Source organism: Lytechinus pictus, chromosome 7 (assembly GCF_037042905.1).
Source record: "Lytechinus pictus isolate F3 Inbred chromosome 7, Lp3.0, whole genome shotgun sequence".
NCBI classification, from domain to species: Eukaryota; Metazoa; Echinodermata; class Echinoidea; order Temnopleuroida; family Toxopneustidae; genus Lytechinus; species Lytechinus pictus.
This window is the reverse complement of record NC_087251.1, coordinates 36,765,202-36,791,842: the sequence shown is the minus strand read 5'-3', so window position 1 is coordinate 36,791,842 and position 26,641 is coordinate 36,765,202. Positions and strand designations below refer to the sequence as shown.

General features: G+C 35.1%; 1 protein-coding gene across 1 annotated transcript in view; it reads left to right on the top strand.

Moving 5' to 3' along the window:
- Positions 1-26,641, top strand: part of LOC129264250 (E3 ubiquitin-protein ligase UBR2-like) — a 51,908-nt gene that overhangs the window by 13,402 nt on the left and 11,865 nt on the right. The window contains exons 14-41 of the mRNA XM_064102601.1: positions 436-535; positions 1,162-1,290; positions 1,683-1,767; positions 2,478-2,564; positions 2,926-2,987; positions 3,805-3,915; positions 4,190-4,255; positions 5,124-5,231; positions 5,724-5,787; positions 6,051-6,175; positions 6,910-6,962; positions 8,065-8,170; positions 9,535-9,583; positions 10,073-10,227; positions 11,262-11,352; positions 12,118-12,206; positions 13,334-13,617; positions 15,757-15,912; positions 16,351-16,397; positions 16,797-16,890; positions 17,540-17,728; positions 19,007-19,350; positions 19,981-20,080; positions 20,573-20,633; positions 21,682-21,769; positions 22,338-22,393; positions 23,006-23,102; positions 23,995-24,068. Of these exons, the coding sequence (XP_063958671.1) occupies positions 436-535; positions 1,162-1,290; positions 1,683-1,767; positions 2,478-2,564; positions 2,926-2,987; positions 3,805-3,915; positions 4,190-4,255; positions 5,124-5,231; positions 5,724-5,787; positions 6,051-6,175; positions 6,910-6,962; positions 8,065-8,170; positions 9,535-9,583; positions 10,073-10,227; positions 11,262-11,352; positions 12,118-12,206; positions 13,334-13,617; positions 15,757-15,912; positions 16,351-16,397; positions 16,797-16,890; positions 17,540-17,728; positions 19,007-19,350; positions 19,981-20,080; positions 20,573-20,633; positions 21,682-21,769; positions 22,338-22,393; positions 23,006-23,102; positions 23,995-24,068 (3,070 nt within the window). The remainder of the gene's footprint in view (positions 1-435; positions 536-1,161; positions 1,291-1,682; positions 1,768-2,477; positions 2,565-2,925; positions 2,988-3,804; positions 3,916-4,189; positions 4,256-5,123; positions 5,232-5,723; positions 5,788-6,050; positions 6,176-6,909; positions 6,963-8,064; positions 8,171-9,534; positions 9,584-10,072; positions 10,228-11,261; positions 11,353-12,117; positions 12,207-13,333; positions 13,618-15,756; positions 15,913-16,350; positions 16,398-16,796; positions 16,891-17,539; positions 17,729-19,006; positions 19,351-19,980; positions 20,081-20,572; positions 20,634-21,681; positions 21,770-22,337; positions 22,394-23,005; positions 23,103-23,994; positions 24,069-26,641) is intronic.

The following is a 26,641-nucleotide window of genomic DNA, read 5'->3' as shown; positions in this document are numbered from 1 at the left end:
CAAATCAGATATCTAGAGCAAAAATCATGATAACAGTGATATCTTTTAAGAATAGAGTTCTGTTGTGTCATGATAATATAAGTGTCTAGGCTCTGCACTTTACCATTATGACGTACTTGCAAGCGCCCAGATCCAGCGTTGTCTTTATTATGACGTAGATCGTTGGTGCGCAGAACATTATGAAGCGTATCGAGCGCATCACTTCATTCGCATCCTCAAAGGCCCGGATGTGAGACCAGGGAAAATACAAAGGTATATTTTGCGTCGTCTCTGCATGCAAAGTCAATACGCGCATTGAGACCGAGGAAAATACAAACAACATACCTATCCCTTCCTGATAATAATAAAATGCAGGGAAGTACGGTTTTGTAAATGACCAGCTCAGATGTCTGATACGGGTGATAATGGGTTATGTTCTTTTCAATATATTTACAGGTATGTGTTGTCCAACAAACCAGAATCCTGGACCAGTGATCTTAGAGATAGAGTGATGGAAGGTGTAACAGTCTTAGTAGAGCTGCTCTCTAGCATGCATGTAAGTAATGAGAATTCACTTTTAGTTTTTAGTTGCTGCAGACATCAAGTCCTTGACCTTGGACTCAGGGTATTTTTCTCAGATGTGGCCAGGAAATATCTCAGAAATAAGAAGGTTACAATTAATCAATGAATCTAACTATCTTTTATGGAAGGTAATTTATTGTGTTTTGATCTTGGGCCTGGCCTTGGACTTGAGGACAAATGTCTGGCCTTGTCATTGGTTTTAAGAGGTCTATTAAAGGGCCTTGTGTCTTTAGGCTTGGGCTTGGCCTTGGGCAGTTAGGCCTTGGCCATGTTCTTCTAGGTCAGCCTGGCTTCGGCCTTGGCTGTATTTTTGGCTCTCCTAACTTTTACACTGATTTTCATTCTTTTTATGTTGAGGCATAAATATATCTGTATTTACCAATCTTTACCATTAAATTAACATTAAATTTCTAGTATGGATGATGGTGAAATTTTGCCTTTGCTTCTAATTTCCTTACATAATATTCAAAATCGACATGACGACAATACTAAGTTTGATGTTAAGGCAGAAAGATATGCTTACATGCCCTTCTATGTAACCCTTCTCTATGGTATGGACTATAATTGAATTTCACTTTGTTTCTTCTATGTTTCTCCTAGTGTATGGACAGTGTGTTACGGCAGGTTGGTCACCACATAGAGTATGAACCTGAATGGGAAATGGCCGTCTCTATGCAGATGAAGCTGGGTCCATGTCTGACCCTTTTACTGGAATGGTGTGCATCTGATGTAAGTTCAAAAGTGGTTGAGACTGGTTATTTGACGATATTGGTGTTAGTAGTGGTGGTGGTGATGATAATGACAATGATGACGATGATGATGACGATGATGACGATGATGACGATGATGGTGACGATGATGAAGAAAATGTTGGTGGAACTGTTATCTTGATATAAAAGCTGATTATTTTAATAATTGTGATGATATTGAAAATGTGGTGGGATTGTTAACATTAGATGAAGGCTGATTGGATTTATGATTATGATGACAAAAACGATTTGATAAAATTAAAATATTTGAAGTGATTTGATTTAGTCCTTGGCAAGTGGGGTAATGCATGTACTGAATAATATAAGATGATATCCCTCTTGAATATCATATATCATGATTACCTTCCTCAGAGATCATTACTAGTAAAGGCATACAGAGCAACCATGGCAGCCCTTAGGAAGCTATCTAGAGATCAACAGAGAGAAAATGTAGAAAGTAAGTAATCACTTACAGTATATCATGCTTAGTCATAATTATAATAATTATTATAATAAAATGTAACATTTACGTAGCACTTATTACAATGTTTCTATTAAGCGCTGCATACAATTACCATGGCTTTAGCATGGCTACCCTGATCAGACACTTGAGCATTCAAGGACTTTTTTTCTACCGGGTACCCATTTACTACACCTGGGTGGAGAGTGGCAAATGTAGATAAATGCCTTGCCAAAGGACGCAAATGCTGTGGTGGGGCTTGAACCCATTGCATTGGATGGTTTAGAATAGGATACCAGAATACCAGAACCATTCCACAAGTTCGGGCCAATATTGCATGAAATGTGGATGAGTGCAATATTTGCCCTAAGGAGTGGAATATTTCTTGTATCCCATGAAGAAAAGCAATATGATTATCATCATCTTTTGTGATCATTATTAATTAGACTGCTATATGGCACAATATTACATAGGAAGTGTTGTACCAAAAGCCTTTAAAAAACATCATCAGTTTTCTGCACATCGTGCAATATGCTGTGATATACGTAAATGCAAATTATATAAAAAATGGCCATTTATGATATAACTTTATAACATATGCATTGCTTTTTACCACAACCATTCAACTGTATTGTATCCCAAATATTATTTTGTGAGTTTATGTTTTGCACATTAATTTCTTCTTTATGTTTTTTTCTCTTTCTCAGTTAATGATAAGATGTATAGTTGCATCAAATACTCAGTGAGTTCAATGACGATAAGCATCCATTATGCACTGGTTAGATTCTTAGCAGGTAAGTAAATTGATATTAACTTTCATCTATGTCCCTGTCTTGAATAATATTTGCTGAATAATCTAGCATAATCTGTTTCATAACTAAGGTAACTAAGATGGCAACCATCATTGTAACATGGCTTGGTAGACAATCACAATCAAGCTTTCCTCGATAGCTACAGTAATGGCAAAGTTATCATAGTTGCAAGTGTTTATGAAATAGACCCCTCAATGGAGAAACCAAACTCATACCTCACATTGGTCTCTAAAGTTAAGCAAATGATTGACTTTTACATGAAAGTATCACCAAGTAATATCTCCATTCTTGCATCACCTATTTGTGCTTTTATTATTGTGTTTTAATTCTTCCTCCCATGCAGGTCTTCATCTTCATCTAGGTCATTATGAATTAGGTTTCTACACAGAAGGTCTAATGAATGGGGTGAGTTAGTATACAAATAATGAATGTTTATGAGTGCAATGGACAGAATACTTCATGAGGTGAAAGATGAAATGATCCATTCAGCGAGGCGTAGCCGAGTTGAATGGATAATTATTTCATCTTTCACCGAAAGATGTATTCTGTCCATTGCACGAATGAAAAAACAATCATTATTTGGTTTATATGACACCTAAAAATTGATTTCTTTTCATATGAAATTTATGAATTTCGATGCAAAACATGCTCATGCAGTGCGAGTTCGGTCTGTTGATTGTTACATCATTACAACATGCGCACTGCTGGTGCCTGCATGAGCTGCAGCTGCAGTCTCGGTGCGCGCGTGCAATGGACAAAATCGTATGGATCCAAAATTGCACGGTTGATGACGTCATTGCAAAATGGGCTGAATGAACGATATCAAACAACCAATCAAATCACAAGGATCTATCTAGGTGTCACATATTCCAAAATAGATTCATAAAGTTATGCAATAAGTTGTTTTCTATCTTAAAGAATGACTGCTATCTATGGCTGCCTTGCACTTTACATATTTTTTTTTACATAGCGGTTGAGCAGTTGTCATAAGCAGGAAGCCCTAGAAGCCCACACCCCTCAGATATGATCCAAGGCCACCATTCCTCTCATCACTCTTGATTTTATATCAATAATCTAATAATCTCAAGTGTTAGAACATATCAACTCATTCAAAAATTATGGTCAATTGCAAAATAATTCCATTGAAGTCTTTCATTTTAGAGGAAACCAAATAAGTTGTTTAGGGATTTTGTAATCTTTGATATTGAATTTTTTTTTTCAGCCAAGCTTACTTCCAGAAGAGTTGATAGAGGATCCGTTGAGGACACAGGTGCTTATTGCCCAGGTGCATGCTGGGATGTGGAGGAGAAATGGATATTCTCTCCTTAACCAGGTACTTACCATTCTTTTCATCTGCGTAATGAAATATTTTTGGAAGAATAAGTGGAGATATGAAACCAGCTTGCTGATTGCATATTCATAAAGACGTGATGAACTGTTTCATCGATATAATGCAAAACTAAAAAATGTTATGTCAGATTTTGATGAAATAATCAGTGGTTTTTTTTTCAGATTTTACTTTATCTGCTTAATCATTTTCAGCCTGGAGTACTTAATAAAAGTGGAATATAATTATCGCTCTACATGTATATTTATATTATTCCCAGATATACTACTATCAGAATGTCAAGTGCCAAACAGAGATGTATGACAAGGATATCATTATGTTACAGGTAAGATATGTTTTTGCTTTTTATGATAAAACATTTACATACTCTTTGATATTCAAAAACTTTTCTTCATTAAAGAAATTATCATCCACTAGAAAGCAGTTCAAAACTTTTAATGTTAAGTTTATGTATTATAGTTTTATTACTGCATTTGTCCTGACATTTACATATTCCAAATTCCAGTTATGTCTTCTATTTATTTTGCCATTTGACTGTTCATATGGTAGTTAATATGATATTTGGCAACAGATACATTCGAAGATATACAAATTTCACAATACAAATGACATTTAAAGAATGTTTTCTGTGCTTGTGTGAGAAACATGATCCATACAGAAACTCACAATGTTTTATATTTCATAGGTTACATTAGATTCAAATTGATGGGTCAAAGTGCTGTCACATGAGGTGGAAAGATCGCATTTGTTATATACCAGGTTTTGATGTCACTTTGGTTAATATAACAGCGTAATATTGGGAAAGATAACGTCACTTACTGCTTATAAACTGCTGAATCAGGTAGTTTTCTTGATGCACTTGCGAGTGTATAGGGGTTCATGTAGCTGTATTTTTCAATAACGACAGAGACACATCACAGCTGCAGCAACCTCAGTGTAAATTTATGGTATCTCCAATGCAGATTTTGATGGCAAATCTGTAGTCTATTTGTTCTAACATAATATTGCTTGTTCTATCTGTTCAACACATTTCATCTCCCCTTCAGAGTTATATTTTCCCTCTGGGAGAATATCTTCCCTCAGCACTGTGCACTTTGGGCAAAATATTTTAAAAAATATAACTGTTGGGGGAATACAGTGTTATATTCAACCTTTATGCAGGCAATATGTGTATAATTTTGACACTTTAACAGATTGGTGGTAGCTTGATGGATCCTAATGACTTCATGGCATCACTCATCACTCGCTTTGATCTGGTTAGATGCTGGACAAAGGAATTTGAAGAGAGTAAATCACCTGAGGTAAACTTCAATTTCACTATTTATTGACCACATGTGATCATTCAGACTCTTTAAAGTAGTAATAAAGTATAAATAAAGAAAAGTATCGAAATGTGCATCGTAAGTTACAGTCATTTTTTAAGGAAATTATGATACCCATTGGACACATTGTTCTTCTATCTTCTGTTTTTGTTATGGAGGCAAGTAATAGAACTTGTTGGTCCCCCCTCCCTAAAATAAAGGAATTTAATAAATCAAAATATATGTATTGATAAGATTTAATACAAATAAAATAGAAAGTAACAAATAAATCTAAGAAATCTGTATTACAAATGGTTCTAAAAATTCAATAAAATAGAGTGAATTTTTGAAAAATATAAAAATTAATGGAATTAAAATGATATCCACATATAACAAAGCAGAAGTGACTTAGGCAATGTGATATTGTCTTACTATATTGACACCTTATATCAACTAATATGGAAAAAAAATCATTTATTTGTTTTCTTTCAGGATTGCAGTGCTCATCTTCCTATTATCACAGAGGAGTTTCTTGGTTTGCTTATAGTCATATTCTGTAAGTCCTTTATATTATGCAATAATTTATCGACCAAAATTTCAAATTAGCAAATAGCATGTAGACTGTGATTCCAATGATATTCTACGTTATGTCCATTTCTAATTGACCAATGCTGGAACTATAAAATTTGCATTTATTATGGTCAGCAAAGGATGTACATGGATTCTAAACAGCTGTAAAATCTCTGATATTAAGAAAGTAAAAAATCAAAGTAATTCTTTTCCTGTGAATGACCACCTTGTTTTTCCTTTATTTTGTAGGTGAGAGATATGTGAAAGGAGTTGGAGATGTATCTGACGAGGCTAGAGTGAGGAGAGAAGTACTACATCAACTCTGTATCAGTCCTATGGCTCATAGTGAGCTTACCAGAACACTTCCTGAAGATGTGAGTTCACATTTACATTATTACTTTAATTTTATTGGAAATTTTTAATTGGGAGGGGTGTTAAGGAGTAGTGTGAAAGCTCATGAGGTGAGAAGAGAAGTACTACACCAACTCTCTTTCAGTCCTATGGCTCATAGTGAGCTCACCAGAGCACTTCCTGAAGATGTAAGTTCACATTTTACATCAAACATTGATGTTGTTGGAAATTCTGATGGACACTACTTGTCTGACATTTGATGAATAAAAAAAATAGGGAACACACGTACACGTTCCCAGTAGAAGTTTTGCGAGATGTCAAGATCTAAATTTCAAGACTAGATAACATATCAAGTTGTTGCCTGGCTGTCAAATGAGAAGATGAAATGCAAATGTGCGACAATCTGCAATTCCTGTGTGATAGCATAAAGATGTTAGCACAATTGTGTGCTCCATGAAATATACAGTGCATACAAGATTTAATGTCTGTAAAATCTCCATGTCTTTCTGCTAGCAAAGTGATGTCCTTTCACAATTCTCTTCAATAGCCCTATGGAAGCCATCATGTGTTTTTTTTACCTTTCCTGAACAAATTTTTAAAGTAACAACATTTGGTCACTCCAACAGCAATGTATATTGAATCATTCTTTTGTCCATACTATGCCTGATAGTTGTACCCACTCAATCATTGATTTTTGTGAATGAAATATACTTAAAATTGACCGCAGTCATATATTTTTTTCTTTCTATCTTTCTAGCACTGTCATGAAACAGGCATGGAATCAGTCATACATGATATTGCTGACTTCAAGTAAGCTTTCATTTTCCTTTTTCATCTTCAAACTCATTGTCTCATTGATAATCTCAATTCAAACAGCTACCAATCTATTATTTGTTTATTGTTGAAACTAAATATGTAACTATATGTTAATTAAACTCTGTGAAATAACTGAGATCGATTGTAATTTAAATGAACTATTATATTCTATATCAGGGGAGTGTTTCATGGAGCATTTTGTCAGTGATTTTCACTGACAAATTTGTTCTTAGCCAATCAGATGCTAGGATTTCAGTAGCTTATAAAATACTCTGTGAAAATTACTCCTTTTCTCATGAAATGTGCCCTAGTACCCCCCCCCCAAAAAAAAAAGGCCTACTGAATGATATATCCATAAAATCAATGATCAATAATAGTATGCATATTTCTTCTTCGTTTCCCTTTCGATTGTTCATGATTTTCCCTCTGATCTTCCCATAACCCTCATAAACTTTGCATCAAATGTTCTATCCCCTCCCCCCCCCCCCAAAAAAAAAAAACTCTCCCTCATCAGAATGATATTCAAGACCAAATTGAATCACTTTCATACTTCATCCTCATTCTTCCAACAGCTGTGATAGACAGTCAATTCTTATATTCCTTCAAAATGTCAGTGACCAAAGTTTTACGACAAGGAACAGTGGTTTGGTTGTAGATCCTATGCATTATAAATATCCTCTGCCACTTCATATAAAGGTGGAAATAGGATAATTTTGGCAGAACAGTTTCATCACTGACTTAGGCTACCTGAAAAGTTAATACAACGTTATTTCATAATTTCAAAACTTGTTGTGGATTTCTGCCACCCCCCCCCCCCCCCCCCCCCGTTTATGATATATTTTTTATCCATCATTCAAGTTAAATTAATATAGAAGTGTGCAATGTACTTGTATGGAAGCATATAGTCTTAATCAATGTCACCAACCTGATTCCGATACAGCATTGTAGTCAAGGCCCATACTCTCAAGACCAAGGTAAAAATGAGCCTTAAGATTCCCGAAGGCCAACACCAAACATCAACACACTACAACACTGATTCTGTTAAATGCCCAATAAAACTATCCCAGTGAAATGAATTATGTGTTCCTTATCATAGGAAACCGACCGGCGTTGTAGGGAAAGGAATGTATGAATTGAAGGCATCGTGTCTAGACGAGTACTCACCGTACTTCTACCATTACTCTAAAGTGGATCAGACCAAGGTACAGTATTGGCTTCTTCCTCTTGTAGCTTGTCTGCTCATCAGGGGTGGTAGAAGATCAAAGCGGTACTCTTTAGATATAATGTTCAAATACTCCACAAAGCATGTCTCACCTCCCCCAGTCCCCTTACCTCGATGAGCAATGTAGCCAAATCGACCTGTACCGGCCACACAGACATGTTGTTAGCGCTAACAATGTGTTTAAAGAGGTCCTGTTACAACCGATAATGTCACAGCGCTGCCTTATGTCACTTCAATGCATTATTTATATCTTGGATCAATGTTTAACATTGCAATCAGGAGTATGTGACTGGGCCTACTGTGAGTGCTCTGTTAATGCTAACAACGTTTCTGTCCATCCTGTACTGATGGCTGCAAGTAGGAAGGCTGTGCAATCTTAAATTCAGGCCATATATCTGACATTCATTTGTATTAATTTTGTAGATGATGGACACAAGTGGAGAAGAATACTCAAATGACAAGAGTAGGTCAAATGATATTCAAAACGATGATTACAATCAAAACTCAGTATAGACAACCCTGATGCAGCAGTATGATATTCCATGTCTCAATATTTTGTCTGTTGATCAGGGATGGTTGAAGGATGTACTGTCAAAGCAGTGGGCCGTTTCATTGAGAGTTGCAACTGTTGTGACTTTGCCATTATGGTAACTGTCATGGCAACAGGGCTCAGTAGCCAACAAAGTCAAGGTTACCATGGTAGTTGCCATAATGAAAACGTTGCAACGGTTGTAACCCTTTATGAAACGGGCCCCAGAACTCTTAAGATATAATGTTAAAGACTCAAGTGCCTGAAGTTAAAGTCTGCAGTTCTTTGCAGTATGGAAAACAGATGGATTTACAAAATTTGAGAAGAACACAGATTTTCACCCAATACATCATTTTTCAGGCTAAAAACTGTAGTTATAAAAATAATGAATATCAATGCAGAACCCCCCCCCCCAAAAAAAAAAATGTATATCAGTGAATTTCTGCCTATGAAAACCTGATTAAAGTGATTAGCGTAGTGTGTTCACTATGCCTTTTCTGCATATATTGCAGTCTGTGTACTGATGTATTAAACACTTGCGTTAGTATTACTGGATTTTCAACACTCATTGCTTTATCATATGTTTTGTACATTTCACCAAAGAACATAAACACATTTACATTTTTGAAAATGAAAACTAGGGACCTGTATCAGTGACGATAATTCTTTATTAACCTGTTCGAGGCTGAGCATGTATACATACAGGCTTGGGTCTATGAAAAATATGTGTTATAGCCAATATCCATTAGGTTATTAGAAATGATTACATTCTTTCAAAATTTTGATTTATTTTTCTTCTCTTTTTCATCATGCAGTCAGAAGAACAGATCAGACAAAGAAGAAAACAGGAAAAGAAACCGCAATGTAAGACAGTATTATAATCCTTTCCACTTCATCTCTTCTCTATCCCTTATTTTTTTCTTTTTTTCCAAGTTTTGGCAATTTGGGCTTAAATTATATTTTTACATTATGCCTTAGCTGAGTGATTTATTTGTCAATGGACATGACCCCTTTTTAATGCAATGCTGAAAATGTTGCTATTCCTCACTGACTGATTAACTTCAATTCACTTCACCTACATCAACAAAACTTGGAAAAATAAAATCAATACCTCTTGTATTCCGAATTGCCATGTATGATGTCACTAGTAAGGCGTCAATAGAAAGATATGGAGTTTCTCTTTTATATTCTGGAAAATGTTAAATTTTATATTCAATGATTCTTTCCCTCTAAATTTTGGATTACCTTTATTTTGACATATACTTTATATAAATAATAAGTGCAGTAGAGTATAATTAAGCATATACATGTAGTACCTGCGTGATATAAATGCACTATTATTATTTCTTTCAGTGATTCTACCCTATGCGATGCCAAAGTTGATGCGTAGCTTCAAACCTCTCCTGAGGATCCTATACAGCGATACCTTCATGTTTGTCATCAAGACATTACTGGTTAGGATTAGGAAACCTAAGGGGATCCACCTCACTGAGAACATCATACATAGGGTAAGAACAAACCTCTGGCTCAAATTCACAAAAGGGGGTTCTAATCTGTGGTTTGAAGGACATTTTATGCAGATTTCTTGCATTAAGCATGCTTTTAAAAAAAAAATGGGAAAGAAAATTCTTTTTTTTTTATAACAAAGGGTGGAAAATTCATGCTTTGTTGCTATCTATTTGCAATAAATATTATTTCAGTACAAATATAAAAAATAAAATGATATGAACCTTTGAATAAAGATAAATCTCCAATTGAAATTAACGAATATTGCATTATGCCAGTCGTCTATCAAAACAAATTCAGTTTGTGATTTTGGTGGTGTCAACAATGTTGCGATTGACTATGATGTGACCTTTACTCTGATTTGAAGAGTTGGAGTTCATGGAAATAAAGTACAGTGTTCTATTATTTTAAACATGATGTAAAATAATTTTACTTGTATAAAGTTTCATTATAATATTGCAGAACAGTGACTTAAATTAATCCTAGACCATTGCCTTGGATGCCCTATTGATTGACCTCAATGCTTATCTCATTGGACTTGGATATTTATTGCACCCTTTTCAATTTTTCTCATTTGTGCTGTAATTAAAGAAATTTAATCTATAAAAAACAGCCTTTGCCCTCAACATACTGGCCTGAATGTGATTAGATAAAAATGTGGATGCAATCGGATCTTGTATTGTGCTGCAGGCTTTGATAGAGTGTGTGTTCATAATTATACCTCTTGAAAATGATGTGAATGTCTTCTACAGATGCATTGCAAAAAACATTCAAAAGAAAAGCGAGTGTAAATACCATAATCAAGTGTCATTCCTTCGATTAAACACAAAATCTAATCGATTTGCATTCAATTACTACTCCAATTTCTTGTAATGCCCTGTTACGTTCAATTTGGGGTTTTAGCTAAAATTTGCAACTGTGAGTAAGTTCCTCGCAACACTTCTCTACACTTGATTTTGGGACCTTGCTTGATTGTAAGTTTCTTGCAGCGCTCCATTAATATTCCACTTTTGTCTGATCTTCTTTGATTGAACAGACATTGTACCTGGTAGGTATAGCATTGATAGAAGCAGAAACCAGTCACAAGGAAGGCGATCCTATGACTTTCATCATCAAGGGATCACAAGGTATGACCCTATTCTGTTAAATTCAATTCATCAATGAGATGTCTGAAAATGTATTAAAATACAGAGGGAAGGGGGTGACTGAAAAAGACATGGAAGTAGCAAGTGGTGTAGGAGAGTAGGAGGGTTGAGGGAGGATGAGATGCACCGATCACAGTAAAGTGGTGGGAGGGGGGAGTAAGGGTGATCTATGGGAGTGTGAGGTGAATCTGGCCACCCCCGTTATCAAAATTTTTAATGTAATATGCCGTTTTTACACAAGTGTGCCCCCCCCCCCCTTTTTAAGTCACAACATATTTGTAATGCTCATGCACAAGTGAGGACCCTTTTTTTTTTGGCTTGTCAAATATTGAAAATGTGCCCCCCCCCCCCTTTTTGGAAAATCCTTCATCCGCCCCTGGAGTGGATGGGGGGATTACTGGATCTGATAATGTTAACCTGCATAATACTAAATTGTGTCCCATTACAAAAAAAAATTAAATCACTCTCCAGTTTTCCAACATTGATATCTCAGGTGAAAGTCTTTGTGAGTATATGTATGAAATTGTTGGAACAGAAAATTTCACTTAATTGAACAGACATTTTCTTAAAATGAAATGGTAAAATTGAAGGCAGGCTACAAACAAGCAAACAAATTTTGATTATGTTGGTTATCTGCATTGCACAATGCATGAACAGGGAAAGCTAATCATTGATAGATTTGAGGACTTGGCTTTTATCATTGACTATAACATCCACTCTTTTTGTTTTGATTATTTGTATGAACAGGATCTCCTAACATGTTTGAAGCTCTACAGGGTCTGGTTGGACATCAAAGAATAGAATCTAACAAAGAGTTCTTAGAATGGCTTCTCAAGGTCAGACACATAATTCATTTGCTCCTTCGTGCTCCAGTCACACCAGGTGAATTGTCTCCAAACCAACTGATGATATGCCATTTGTAATAATGTAATAGCCCTTGTTGGTGTGGAGTTAAGTTTGCTGGTGTGACTTGAGCATGATGATTGCCACCTAGATCTGTTGGACCCTATAGCATACCCGCCAACCAGCAAGATTTCATCAGAATAAGAAAGATCTTTTCCATTCAAAATAGGAAAATATCATCTGTTAAAAGCAGATATGAAACTAAACTTTAACTAAAACTAAAAATTTAAACTTTAACTAGAACAAAAAAATTTGAGGATGTGCAGTATACTTTTAGTATGTACATGTAATATGCCTGAAATGAAATTTCCTCTTTTTTTTTAAATTCACTTTCAGTAAGATTTTTTTCATTTTAAAATGTTGGCAGGCATGGTATAGGGGCCCTAGGAAAAAATTAAATGAAAGGAGTTAAAATTATTTTTTTTTAAAAAGTTGTGCAGATTCTTAGTTCACATTTTAATTTGTTAGTATGTGCAGAGTGTTATGATAATGTTGTATATAAGTATTGAAGATACATGTAGTAGTCTGTAATCATGTTGTAACTGCCTGCTTTGTTCAAGTTTTGGTCCCAGTATAAAAAATTGGTCAGATTAACCTGATAAGAAATCAGCAATGAAGGTGCTTTAGAAAAAAAAAGATTTACCACTCATGATGAAAATTGGACAATAAAGTTTAATTGTTTGTTTTCAGTAAGAATTCAGAACACAATGAAACTGCAGTCACATGTAAAATCAAGACATGACATTCTGGCATTAGATGTAATAGCAATTGGACAGGTTGCCTTTTGCCTTGTTGTTTCCCCCATCATCAAAGGAGGTGTGTTGGTTGCCTCAATCGGTAGAGCAGGGGTTTCGATTTCCACTTGGTGCACTAGGGCCCTTTGATAAGGAATTTATCCTCACTACCAGGTGGGTCCCTTGTAGAGGCCCTCAAATTGCTTGCTTACAAGCATTCATGCTTTCTTTAGCAATAAGGTAAAAGCAGGTAGAAAACTTACCACCATTGCTTTACTTTACTTTAATAACAACCTCATCCCTGACTGACTGATAAATCTTTGCAGAAATACGAGGCCCTGCTGCAGCTAACAGGACACGCCTCCACCAGCTCCCAGATGATGCCCCCTCCGGCTCCGGCCAACGCCCGGTCCGACAAGGAGAAGGACCAGGAGGCGGAGGAGAAGAAGAGGAGGCAGGAGATGGCCAGGAAGAGGAGAGAACATCTGATGCAGCAGATGTCAGCCATGCAGAAGAACTTCATCAGGGAGAACCCAGAGTTCTTTGACGCCACCAGCGAGGGCGGGTCGCCCCGTCACAGGACTGCCTCCACCTGCAGCATGGAGACGGGGTATGTGTACTTGAACACTAAGGCCCGTATTCTGTATATCAGTAAGAAATATCCTGTTCATTCCATGTATCCCATTCCATTCAGGAATTCCAAATTACAGGTGTGTTGGGATCATGAAATAGATTTTTAGTTTTACATGATTTCTGCATACCTGCCAACCATTCCGATTTTGGCGGAATTATACCGATTTTTTAGCCTCCATTCCGAATTCCGAATTTTTAAACCAAAATTCCGATTTTTAGGTCAATCAATATAGTGTTGAAATTATTGAAACGGCTGTATGATGCGACTAACGCATAAGCGGCTGTAACATACGACTAACGCATAAACAACTGGGGCGCACGGCTAAGTGCTAAGTGCACAGTTCCATTGCAATTGCATGTGAAAATTACGAGCAGCGGCCACAGCGGCGCGGCCGATATTAGCGTTGACTTCCGGAACAAAATGGCGGCTGACATCGGCTCGCGAAAGTGCCAGTTTTCAGTGAGGACACGTTTTCAAAATCCACGAACATCGGAAAAACCGTGAAAAATTCACTTTTTTAGACCCCTTGTTTCCTAACTACGATGTATAGAATTAAGGATGGTGATATTTTTGACGCGAGATATGGTGATTTAGTAAGATAATTTCACTTTTTATTCGAGGTTTTGCTCTTTTCGCCGGATGATTTTGTATTGTGGAATGAGTTAGTGAATGAGTCGTGTACTGGTGTCTAGAGTGTGTTGGTAATATCATTGATGAGTCTGCTTACCGGCGCCTGCTTACCCGGCCGATCGGCCGCGCCGTGCACATCGGGAGGCTCTGCCGCAGTTACTCAAGTTTATCCCTACGCAATGTTAAATTGATCTGTACTTTATTTTTTCGAATAATTGTCAAATTTGTGAGAAAGAAAGCGGCAATTATCAACTTTCGAGTCAAGTTGATCCATCGGAGCCGAACGCCAAATCTACTTGCTTCGCTTGCCTAAACTCCCGGCGCCCGAGTTGCAGCGCCTCAGCCTCCCAGTCTCATCGGCGCACCGCAAGTGCAGTGGTGGGTGCGGGTCGGGCGTATTCCGCCGTATTACTTCGGCTCCGTTTTTGTCATGGCTGAAAATATGCTTTCTTATGCCAACAAGCACTTATCTAATAAAGGTTATGATATAACCTTGTCCTCAGTCACTACTCCTGTGTGGTGAAATATAAACATGAATAAGATGACAATGTTTGGCTTATTTTGATGCATATGATAGACTTGATATAATTATAAATGATAAATAAATGTTCTGGATCTGGATGTATACGATGCAGGGCCCTCCTGGGCATAAACGCATCGGGTGAGAGAGGGCGGGGTGAGGATTAGAGAGCTCTGTCAATGGCCTTCTTGAATGAGCTTGTCGATGTTGAGTTGATGACAGCGTCACTCAAGTGATTCCATCACTTGTTAGATTTTTTTGCACTCAGTTTTTAATACAGTAGGCTAGGCCAACTTGAATCTGAATTAATGATACAAAATATCCCTTGGCCCAAAACTCAATTGAATTCTTGAAATTAGTTTTTTTCTGATTAAAAAGAGAATCTTTCCAGAAACTTTCCAACAATAGAGGGCCTTACAAAAATATGCTCAAAATCAAATTATTCCTAAATCTATATAGATTTCAATGAAAACAAATCACACCTGAATGAAACTGGGTGTATTTTTTTGTCACAAACGTGATATCTTAAAGACCCTTGTTTTAATGTTTGATTGATAAATGATATTATATTACATATAAGTAGACTAACGTTACATGTAGGTCATCCTGTGGTATGGTTAAGAGGGTAAATTTGCTTTAAAAAGGGTAGGGAAATGCTACTTTTACATGCAGAAAATGCAGAGTCCCTACCATGGGAGGGGGAAACCATCTCGCGCGCGACCCGCTCGGCGCCCTCGTGACTTTGATACTGATTTTTTATTATCAAAGGTTGGCAGGTATGTTTCTGGATGCGGTATGTGTGAACATGATGTTATGGCTATTTCTTGTATTTGCTAAATTGTTCTGAGCCAATCGGATGCAAGGATTTCAGTAGCTTTTAACAGTTTTCAGTGAAAATCACTGTTTGTTTCATGGAAAATGACCCTGATATACATGTTTTCTTGATTACATGTATATCCTCCTAGGGATGTTCCAGCCCCTGATTACCCCCGCTGCCTTGGCCCTCGCCATAGCCCATCGGTGATGACTGAATCAGTAACGGCTACCTGCATCCTTTGCCAAGAAGAGGAGGATATTGCATTCGATGGCAAAGCCATGGTACTTGCAGCTTTCATTCAAAGGTAGACTTGAAGTTTTCTTTACAAACGTTTTCATGTCGCTACACACCTTAGATTGTTGCCGGAAACTTTGTTTTTAGGTCACATCCATCTGTATGTCCAGTTGCTATTTTAGTTAATTGTAGAACTGTTGAAATATATTGCCCTTGGTGAATCAGATGGCTACTTGCATTCTGTAAAAGTGTGGTCTAAGTTAATATATTTTTCTTTGTAGTTTGTCTTTTGAGTCTGAAGGTGCCATCACAAAAGGATGAAAAGTGGCCCATATTAACCAAATTATAAACCATAATTAAAATAAATAGTAGGAGGTTTTTATATCAAACTAATTTGATATAAATTAATACAATTCTTAAATCTGTTTATGAGAATATTTGAGGTTCCACATACATCCATACATTAGGAAAAATTTGAAAAGTATGTCTGTTTCTGTTTTCTCTTTAGATCCACAGTTCTTTCAAAGGCAAGAGAGAAGACAATAGAGGATGGAGGTAAGATATAGGGAATATAACTCTGAATGAACCGATTATTTCACAATCAGATTTCACAAATTTAATTTATGATTAAATCACTGACCAGTTCAAATTCCTAGATTCACTTGTAATCCATTCCAGAACCTCATTTTATAACATTGCAATTATGGTAAAATACTGTGGTAACCTTGATTTTGATTGGCTACTGAGCCGTGTTACCACCCTTACAAGCTGTTACAATTTTACATGTAAGTCATTTATGAAACAGGCACCCGTATTTCAAATATAGTTTTTCTCTTTCAATTATCTTCTGTCTATAATGCACAAACCTTTGTATTTTTCAATTTAGAAAAATTTAATCATGAATGCCCAGATTGTGAATATGATTTTGATTTCTTTTTGTTTTTCACCTTACAGATAAGTTTGATCCATTGTTTGCTAGTTCTAATCTGTATTGGGGTACCCATGCGAGTACATGTGGTCACATCATGCATTCAACATGCTGGCAAGGGTAAGTAATAGGAGACTATAGACATGCCAAATCTCACTGCATAATTTCTCTCCCGTATATATCTATGCCGATAGATATTTATTACTGAACATCAGGCAGTCTCAAGCCTAGTAAGGATCTCTGCCTGAAAAATCATGTATTCTCTGAACTGGACATCAATGAGGTTATACCATCATTTTTATATCAACTATGATCGTCATTACTTTTCATGGGTATATCATTTCTAACGTGGATGACTTTGCCTGATTTATGTTATGATGTAATATGAGAACTATTTAGTACGTATTTAAATGACCAATTGCTTTGTACAAATCAGTTAAAGGTAGCCATTTCTTTCCCTACCAGATACATGTACTTTTAGTGTAAAACAATATATTTTTATGAAAATTATCATTTTAGTAATGATGGTTGTTTGTCATTTTTAGTTTGAGAAAAAATTAATACTTTTTTTTTTACTTAGGCCTGGACCTTATTTCATAAACATACAATTCTGATAATTTATGCCATTATTGGTACTAGTGACTTCCATGGATAGCTTTTTGATATGCTGTTAGCATGGTTACCGTGATAGTAACCATCAATGACAAAGCTACCATTAATACTTGTTATGCATTTGGTAATAATGTTTATTTTATGTTGACATTCTTAGGTTCTTCGAATCACTGCTTGCCAAGGAGCAAAGAAGGAACCTTAGGATGCGAGGAATCCTCAACTACGACATCAGTCAGCATCAATTCTTATGTCCACTGTGTGAGACGCTGAGTAATACAGTAATACCTCTGCTGCCCTCTGTAGTTGGGTTACAGAATGCTACCCAAGAAGGCGCACCTGTCGAAAAGTAAGATAATAATGATAATAATAATAGTTGGATTTATATAGCACATTTTACCAGAGGATACAAAGTGCAGCTATTATTCCCCCATCTTGAGTTCAAGCTACCGTTTTCTCAACAGCGCTCAGTGCATTCAAGAACCAATCCTCAAGTTCAATCAGCTTAGTTTGGAATTTGAATATTTGGTTTTGAATGTATTGGAAAAAGGGCAATTCCATAAAACAGTTTTATTTTTTTAGCTCCAACCACCATTTTTTTCAATTATTACTAATAAATAATAACAATTTTTATATACCGCTAATTCGCAAAATTGCCTCTAAGCGGTTAAGAGAAAGGAAAAAGAGGTGTAAAGGAAATAGAAATACTTTGCACAACAAAATGTATCAAAACTAGTATTATAATTTACAACTTTCTCACCAGAAATACCATCAAATGGGCCAATAAACATGAAATGATCAATTCAAGATTTAAAAAGATGAGTTTTAAGCATAACTTTAAATGTATTAACACAGTTAGCATTGCGAATTTGTGGGGGGAGATTGTTCCAAAGAAATGAAGCTGCATAAGAGAAAGAACGCTGACCGTATTGTTTGTAAGAAAAGTATGAGGTCGAGAAAGAAGAGATTGAGAAGCAGAACGTAGAACTTGAACTGGCTGATATCGAGGAAGGAGTTCAGAAAGATATGAAGGAGCTAGACCATGATATGACTTGAAAGCAAGAAGAAGAATTTTTTAGGTGATACGAGAAGTAATAGGAAGCCAGTGGAGTTTGCGAAGCACAGGAGTAATGTGGGAAGAACGAGGGACACAGGAAACAAGACTTCACTTTATGAACTGCACAAGCCTTGATAATTTGATCGTATCACAACTTTTCATATGAATTAGAAATCAAAGAAAATTCATTACAGGAAGGTCCCATGAAAAGGAGGTGGGACGTACTGACTTTTCAAAACTGCCCAAAGATTGTATTATGGAGGAGGTTCTGCCAGATACTAGAGAAAATTAAGAATATTTGGATGAAAACTGCTTTCTCAATTTTGTCTATACTGTGTTATGGCTGCTTTGGGATTTTTTTTACCCCACAGGCTATTTTGGTATTATACAGACACACAATTCAAAATTTTTAGATGGCAGCAAAGTTTATATGCTGATGTAATTATTACCAAGTATGATGATTAATACATTAATTTTGATTGTAAGAATTTTAAGAAAGATGGAATCAATGTTATTTGGTAGCTTGATTGTCTAAAATCATGGGCTAAATATATCTCTTATATTTAACAGGAAATCTGGAGAGACGGCAGTCAACCTTCAGGAGTGGCTGGAAGGCATCCAGAAAACACTCCAGGCCTCCGAACAACAGAGGGAGTTTGAGAAGGAGCAGGAGGAGGCAGGCGTGGTCCCCATGGAGGCAGGAGCAAACAGTGCGGCTGCCTCGGACGAGGAGGAGATGGCTGGTGGAGAGATGGAGCTGGGAGCAATGGGAGGCGAGGAAGGAGCGCAAGAAGGAGGTCTACCAGAAGGAGGAGATGGGATGGAAGCCAAAGAGATGGAGGAGGAGGAGGTCAAAGTGGAAGGAGCTACTGCAATGCCTGGAGCTGTGGAGGGAGGAGAGATAGGAGTTGGAAGTAAGTATGGTTGATATACAGTGTTCTAAAATGGTGATATGGATCATGATGAAATGATTGGCCGAATTCAGTCATGTGACCTGTCATTCATTTTACATGCAGCTAACTGGAAATTTGCTAATGACTGGTACCAGTAACTAGTTGTATTGAGATGTATTGAGGATTTTTTATCAAATAGCAAAGATCCACATCACTATTTGATAAAGCATAATACACATGCATTGATGTTTATTATTTGTATACTAGTTATGAAGCTTCTTACTTTTAATCATAAGTTTTCAGGAAAGAATAGATTACAAATATTTGTATTAAAATATTCAAGTTGCACAAATTCATATGCCCTGCCAGGTTTACAGCACATCATTTTAATAATAATAAATGTGTTAGTGTAATAAGGAATAATTCTTTTGATGTTCTCTTTGTGGATATCAGATAAAATCATTTGAAAAAATGTGTGAATATGAATACTATTTGCTGAGAGAGATCAGGTTCTTTGATCTATATTGATAAGACTTTTGGGTATTATTTTCGAAACATAAATATCATGAAGTTTGATTTTTTTTTTATTACCTTGCATTTGATTTATTGATGATGATTTTATCTTTTGTTGTTTTGTGTTTCATTTTGTAGGTTTTATTCAGATCTCTCACATCCCTTCATTGAAAAGGCTTCTTGCTGAAACAGTATCCCAGAAATTTCAGCAGCTCTTCCAGTTCATCCAAGTTTCATGGTAAATCCTGAAATTCATGTCATTTTTGTTGCATGTGGTTTTGTGTCATAATTTCTTGCATACTCTGAATTAGACACAGATGGTTAACTTGACACAAGTACATATATGTATCCTTTTGAAAATTACAATCATTAGTAGAACTTCTGTATGCTCTGTTCGTACTTTGATTTGAATAAATAAATGGCTATAGATATTCATTATATGTTCAAAGACGATATTAAGAAATGTTTGGTCATTACTTATTCTTTTGTCAATAATTCAGCCTGCCGATTTAAGAGAATGCTAAAGAGATAATCAAGCATTTCCCAATTTTGTATTCTTTTGAGAAATTTAATCAAAGGTAGAACTTCAATATGTCAATTATTTATGTGATATAAAGCATGGATTTTTATTTCAAGATGTGACTAGCAATATATATTAATTCCATGTACAGATATAAGCCAAGTTATTTATTCGTTATTCTTTCTCCCATTTCTTTCTTCAATAATTCAGCTTGCCAATTTCAGAGAATGTTAAAGAGATGATTAGGCATTTTTCAAGATCTGCCTACACGGTAAGTCCACAAAATTTGGTATTGTTCACATTGATATTTCTTTTTGATCATCAAGTGTAAAGTAGAATGTCAACCTCATTTGATTTCAAATATCAGTTTACCAGAAATCTTGTCAGATTTTTTCTTTTTTGCTTAAAATATTTGAATATCATAGAATCAGCATTATTCACATGAATAGAAAAGGACAACATGACTTAATTTGTTTTTTAAGTAGTATTTAATATAAATTCCAGAGTAGGGTGACTTAAAATTAACACAAGAGTTTTGTTAAGGGTCGTGTTTTGATGACGTCTAAGATTCTGTTTCATAAAGAACTTGCTATCATGAAAACTCTGCCATTATGGTAACAGGACTAAGCAGCCATTCAAAATCAAGGTTTCCATGGTAATTACCGTAGTGGCAAAGTTAACATAATCATAAGTCTTTAGGAACTGGACCCTTGAACAAAAAATTCAAATTTATTAAGGAAAGATAAAAGAGCATATAGTTTTACTTTTTTTTATTGTTCAAGTCAAAGCAAGATAGTTTGTAAAAAGTTTATAATAGTAAAAATAAGTAACACAATGCAGCTAAACATAGTGGGCGATTCCATACGTGTCGTACGGGACATTTTGCTAACAATTTCTAGTCTCTTAGCTGATTGCTTGAGCAATGAAAAATTATTTTTGGTCAATAATGAAGTTATAGTGGGTAGTCATGTGAAAAACTGATTACCAACAAAAAATATTTGACAATGGCTGAATTAAGGGCGAAAATGTTGTGTGTCGTACGGGACTCAGAAATGTCCCGTACGACACGCAGCATTTTCACCTCTAACTCACCCATGGACAGCATATTTTTATTGGTTGTCATTTTTTCATATGTCTACCCAGTAGTACTTTATTATTAACACAAAACAAATTGAAGTTCTTTGTTTGTTTGGACAATAGGTTAAAAAATGTTGCGAAAATAGCAAATTTTTCTAGCATGGAATATTTCATACATGTATGAAATATTATTTGATTTCTTTGAGAATATAAAGTGTTGTTTTCCTTTGTGATTATTTCAGGTTGGATTAGGTGTAATGCCCCATGATGATGATAGTAGGATGGCCATACTAGCATGGAATACATGTGCATATACAGTACAAGTTACAGGTAAGGACATCAATGATCACGTGTGTCTGTTTATTAAGAGAATATCAATCATTTTGATCAAGTATTTAATCTTCCAATTGTTGCAGTATTTTATTTGTCTGTTGAATTACATGAATCCCAACAACAAATTAACTGGCTCGCATTCTAAACCTCGGTTTGATGTAAACTCTGGCCTAATGTGGTATAACTATTGATAGTCAATTGCGACACATGTTTCTAATAGTAAAGGTCCGATATATTACCTCTTTTTTACACTCGATTCATACATGTATGTCTGTTAATAAAGCATGGGGAAAGAACACAGTAAACCAAAGAAACATACAGTGTAAACAAAACTTTACATTTTTGGCTTCCCATAAGTTTAACATTGAATTAAACCATGGCGTAAGTTAAATTGAACTTCAGAATACGGTCCAATGCGTTTTATTTCAAGACATGTTTACAGTAAAATATAATGTCATGTTACTGTTATATGCCCACTTTTATCTTTTGCAGATGGCAACTCAAGATTTTTTTACATGCAAAGGAGACACCCTTTAACTAATATTATTTGTTCTTTTTGTTTTAGAAACTCAGCTCAGGAATGAAGGTAAAGCACTATTTGGATCATTGTCACAGAGACAGGTAAGTTACTTGTACTGTAAGGTAGATTGGTTTCGATAAGAAGGGCTGTTAGTAACAATACAGAAACATAATCAGTAATGATAATAATAATAATGATTATTAGACTTATATCATGCTATATCCACTCTGCATAGTGCTTAATGTACACGAAGAAATTTTAAAAGAAATTAAGAAGAATTGAACAAAAATGATTCTAGGTATTCTTATAAGGCAAATATATCAAAGAAGTCCATTTTAATTAGATGACCTTTTTATAACAAAAACTGTAATAAGAGTAAAAAGAAAAGTGCTACAAGCCATAAATAAACTCATCAAATTTGTATGATTCCCATCCCTCCCCCACCCCTTGATTTTTTATTTTTGGGAGAAATCCTGAAGATCTGGAAGTATGAGGAAAACAGAAGTTTTATGTGTGAATGTAAACATCTAGCCCTCTATGGAACTATCTATTAATTTATCTATCTATATTTTAGTTTAAAAAATATGGGACATGTCCAAAATGATTACCTGATCGCTACATTCTTTTGATGACAATAGAGAATGAATGAAAACATAATGTAAGAAAACATGATGAAAACAAAAGTAAGTGACTGTTTGAATTTGTTGTTTCAGATGGACTGTCTACGTTGTTTGATAAGGTACTCAGTGGTCAATAGCTGCCTGTGTAATTATGCCCATGTACAGAGACATGCCATTAGATTACTTTCGGGTGAGTGACACAGATCTATTTTCATTTGGTCTACAGGCATTTAGTCTACTTTTCAGATACTCCAATAGTAGTTCACATCTGGGACCCGTTTCATAAAGAGTTGCAACTGCTGTAACTTTGCCATTATGGCAACTACCATGGTAACCTTGATTTTGATTGGCTGCTGAGCCCTGTTACCATGGTAGTTGCCATAATTGCAAAGTTGCAACAGTTGTAAGTCTTTATGAAACGGGCCCCAGGCCTACTCTTATTTTGGTCTACACTATACTTCGTCTGATACCCTCTTTGTCTAATTCTCATTTAACCTAATGCCCCTATTTATTATTTTGTACTAAACATTGAACATTGTACCCATAAACAGTTGTCTGTCCAAATTTTGTTCCTGTAGTAACAAAAAAAAATGTTTCACGCATCATCTTCAAACTTGGGTCACTTTTGGATATAGGAGTGACAATGGTGTAATTACATTTGAGGGGTCATGAGGTTAAAATTAAAAAGTCACATAGATCATTACATGAAAATTTATCATTCTTCCAATAACTTCAGAATTGTTTGAGGATTCAACTGCAAAATTGGTTCATGTATGCTTATAGGAGCGACAGTGATGGAAATGATAGTCTGAATAGATTATAAATCTTGAGCAATATATTTTAGATCTGACAAAGGGGGATACTTACAATTTAATTTTTAATAGCACAGTCGAGAATCCATCAAACTTGTGTTTACATGTTTTTAAAGTGTCTATGTTGGTACTCATATTAAAGTTGGATATATCATCAACTCCCCTCCACTATCTCTCCCTTTCTCTTTACTGAGTATTTATGATGAATTAAAAAGCATACTTAGAGAGTCATATTTATTATAATGTAATGATGTATTATTCTTGTGACAGCCCTTTATCCTCAGGAATCGAGTGGAAGGCCAACTGATCCTTGCATCTTAGATATCGATGTCTTTACATTACTGGTAAGAATATTTTCATTATGATTTATTTCTGGTAATTAATTTCATCATGAGATAAAAATAGAGAGGGATAGAAAGGAACTTAGGCATGACTAAAATGAATGGATGGATGGATGGGTGGGTGGATGGATGAATGAATGCATGAACGAATGAACGGACGAACGAATGTACGGACGGATGAACTTATGATCAGATGGTTTTTAAATAAATATAATGATGATAATGTCTATGAGAGAATGAAAGTGAAGGGATCATTTCTTTTGTCTTGTCTTACTGTATTCCTACTATTTGAATCTCAGATAATGCATGTTGAATAAATAGATTAAATGATAGTTCATTCTGCCTTTAGGCTTACACATTACATGATTCAATACATAAATTGTTGGTCTTATAGTGCTTTATTTTTAAAACATTGTTATTTTGGCATCAGAATGAATTTATTAGGGCTGGCTTAGCAACGCTTCAGCGAAAGTCAATGTGCCATAGCCAATCATATAAATCAAACTTCATTTAGGATAAAACAAATTTAAAGAACAATTACTGGACTTCCATGTCATTTTGATGTCATTGAACTGCAGTTAATTAATTTAGGTTAATTAGGTCACTCCTGGTCACTGTGAACTTTGATTGACAGGTTGTAAATTACACAGGAAATACTGAACTGAAATCTACACAAACAGGAGTAGATTTCATGACCAGCTGGTGATATATACACCCATGGAATGGAGTAATGTACATGAAATTGACCAGGGAGGAATTAATTGGCAAGAATCTGTAAACAAGGAGGAATGTAATTAACAATCGGCCAACCTATTGAGATGAGAGTTCAAGAGTTCATTCGAAAATAATTAGACTGGGACGTTAATGGGGCACAATCAAATTTGCTTTGTAGTGTACGGAATACATACATATCAATGTACTTATTGTAGAACAAAGCTTCAAATGATCATGATGATGGTGATCATGATGATTACTATTACAATGATGATATTAATGAATTAATAATGAAAAGAAAGTGGTAGAAGTCAAAATGACTGGCAACAAGATCTGAACATCAAATAACATGTACATGGGATTATAAATGATGGAGTGTGCGTTGTCGTTTGCTTTAAATTAATTTTTAAGATTTTAACTAAGAATTTAATTTTCTAAGCAAGGAATATATGTTTATTTTATTTCAGAGTTGAAATGCTTTATCTATATGATATTGTTGGTATTGCAAGGTGGATGAACAACTAGAACAATGCCACCAAATTGATTATGATCATGATGAAGATGATTATAAGAAGGAGGAGGGATTATACTAATAATGATAATCATGATATTGATAACAATAATGATATTAATTTCATGAACACAAGTGGATGATTGACAAGCTGTTGCAAATGAAACTATGAGTATTTTCCATTCATCATAAGAAATATTAAATGAAATGCTTTAAATCAGGATTTAATAATCAAAATTAAGGGAAATTGTGATTTTCCATATATATCATGTGAAACAATCAAAATATATGAAAGAAAATAGTTATTTTAATGCCTGGGTTAAATGAGAATGAAACCCTTGAAACCAGCTGAATCCATATCAAAGAGAAAAATCAAAGAAACATATTGTTGAAAGTTTGAGGAAGATTGAATGAATAATAAGAAAGTTATGAGCATTTGAATATTGGGATCGCTAATGCCATGTAGATCCTCCCATTGGCAATGCGACCAAGATCTGTGATGTCACACACGTACAACTCCCTCATTACTTTAGTACTTATTTCACTTATATTCTCACTTTTATAGAGTCTATCACAAGGTGAGGTGTTCTCTTTATGAGAGGACAAGTACAGAGGTTTCACAACATTATATCATTGATGAATCGTTTGTCATATGATTAGAAAGAGCAAAAAGAGATGTTTTGGGGTATATTTTCAGTGTCCAAAAGGGGAGAGTTGTTCGTCTGTGACATCATAGATCTTGGTCGCATTGCCAATAAGAGGATCTCCATAGCATTAGTGATCTTGACATTCAAATGCTCATAACTCTTCTATTACTAGTCCTATTTTACTCAAACTTTTGTTGATCTTATTCTTTGATTTTTCTGCTTTCACAAAAGCTAACTTGCTCCAAGAGTTTCATTCTCCTTTAACAAAAATGTATGATTGTTTGATATTAACTTTATTTTCATTTTTTGGATTAGAAAGAACTTCATATGATTTTTTTTTTTTTTTTTTTTTTTTTTTCATCTTTTTTTTTTTTTTGTGGGGGTTGTTTATGTTTAAACCAATTGATTCATTGTTTAGATTTTAAGAGATATGATTTGTTTGTGAGTTTTTTCAATTCTTTAGAGTTCCATATTTATATAGACATGTGAATATGTAATTGTGTTATTGATCATGTAAATATTACTGATTCAATTATATTAATTGTCATAAATTGTTTGTCATTGTTTGAACAACAAACTACCATCCTATGTTATCAATCTTTCTTTAACAATATAGTCCTTTATATCAAACGTTCGAAGTTATCTCTATCAATCTTGATTTTGATTATTTGTTGCATTATACATCATTTTGAGTAAGCTAGGTT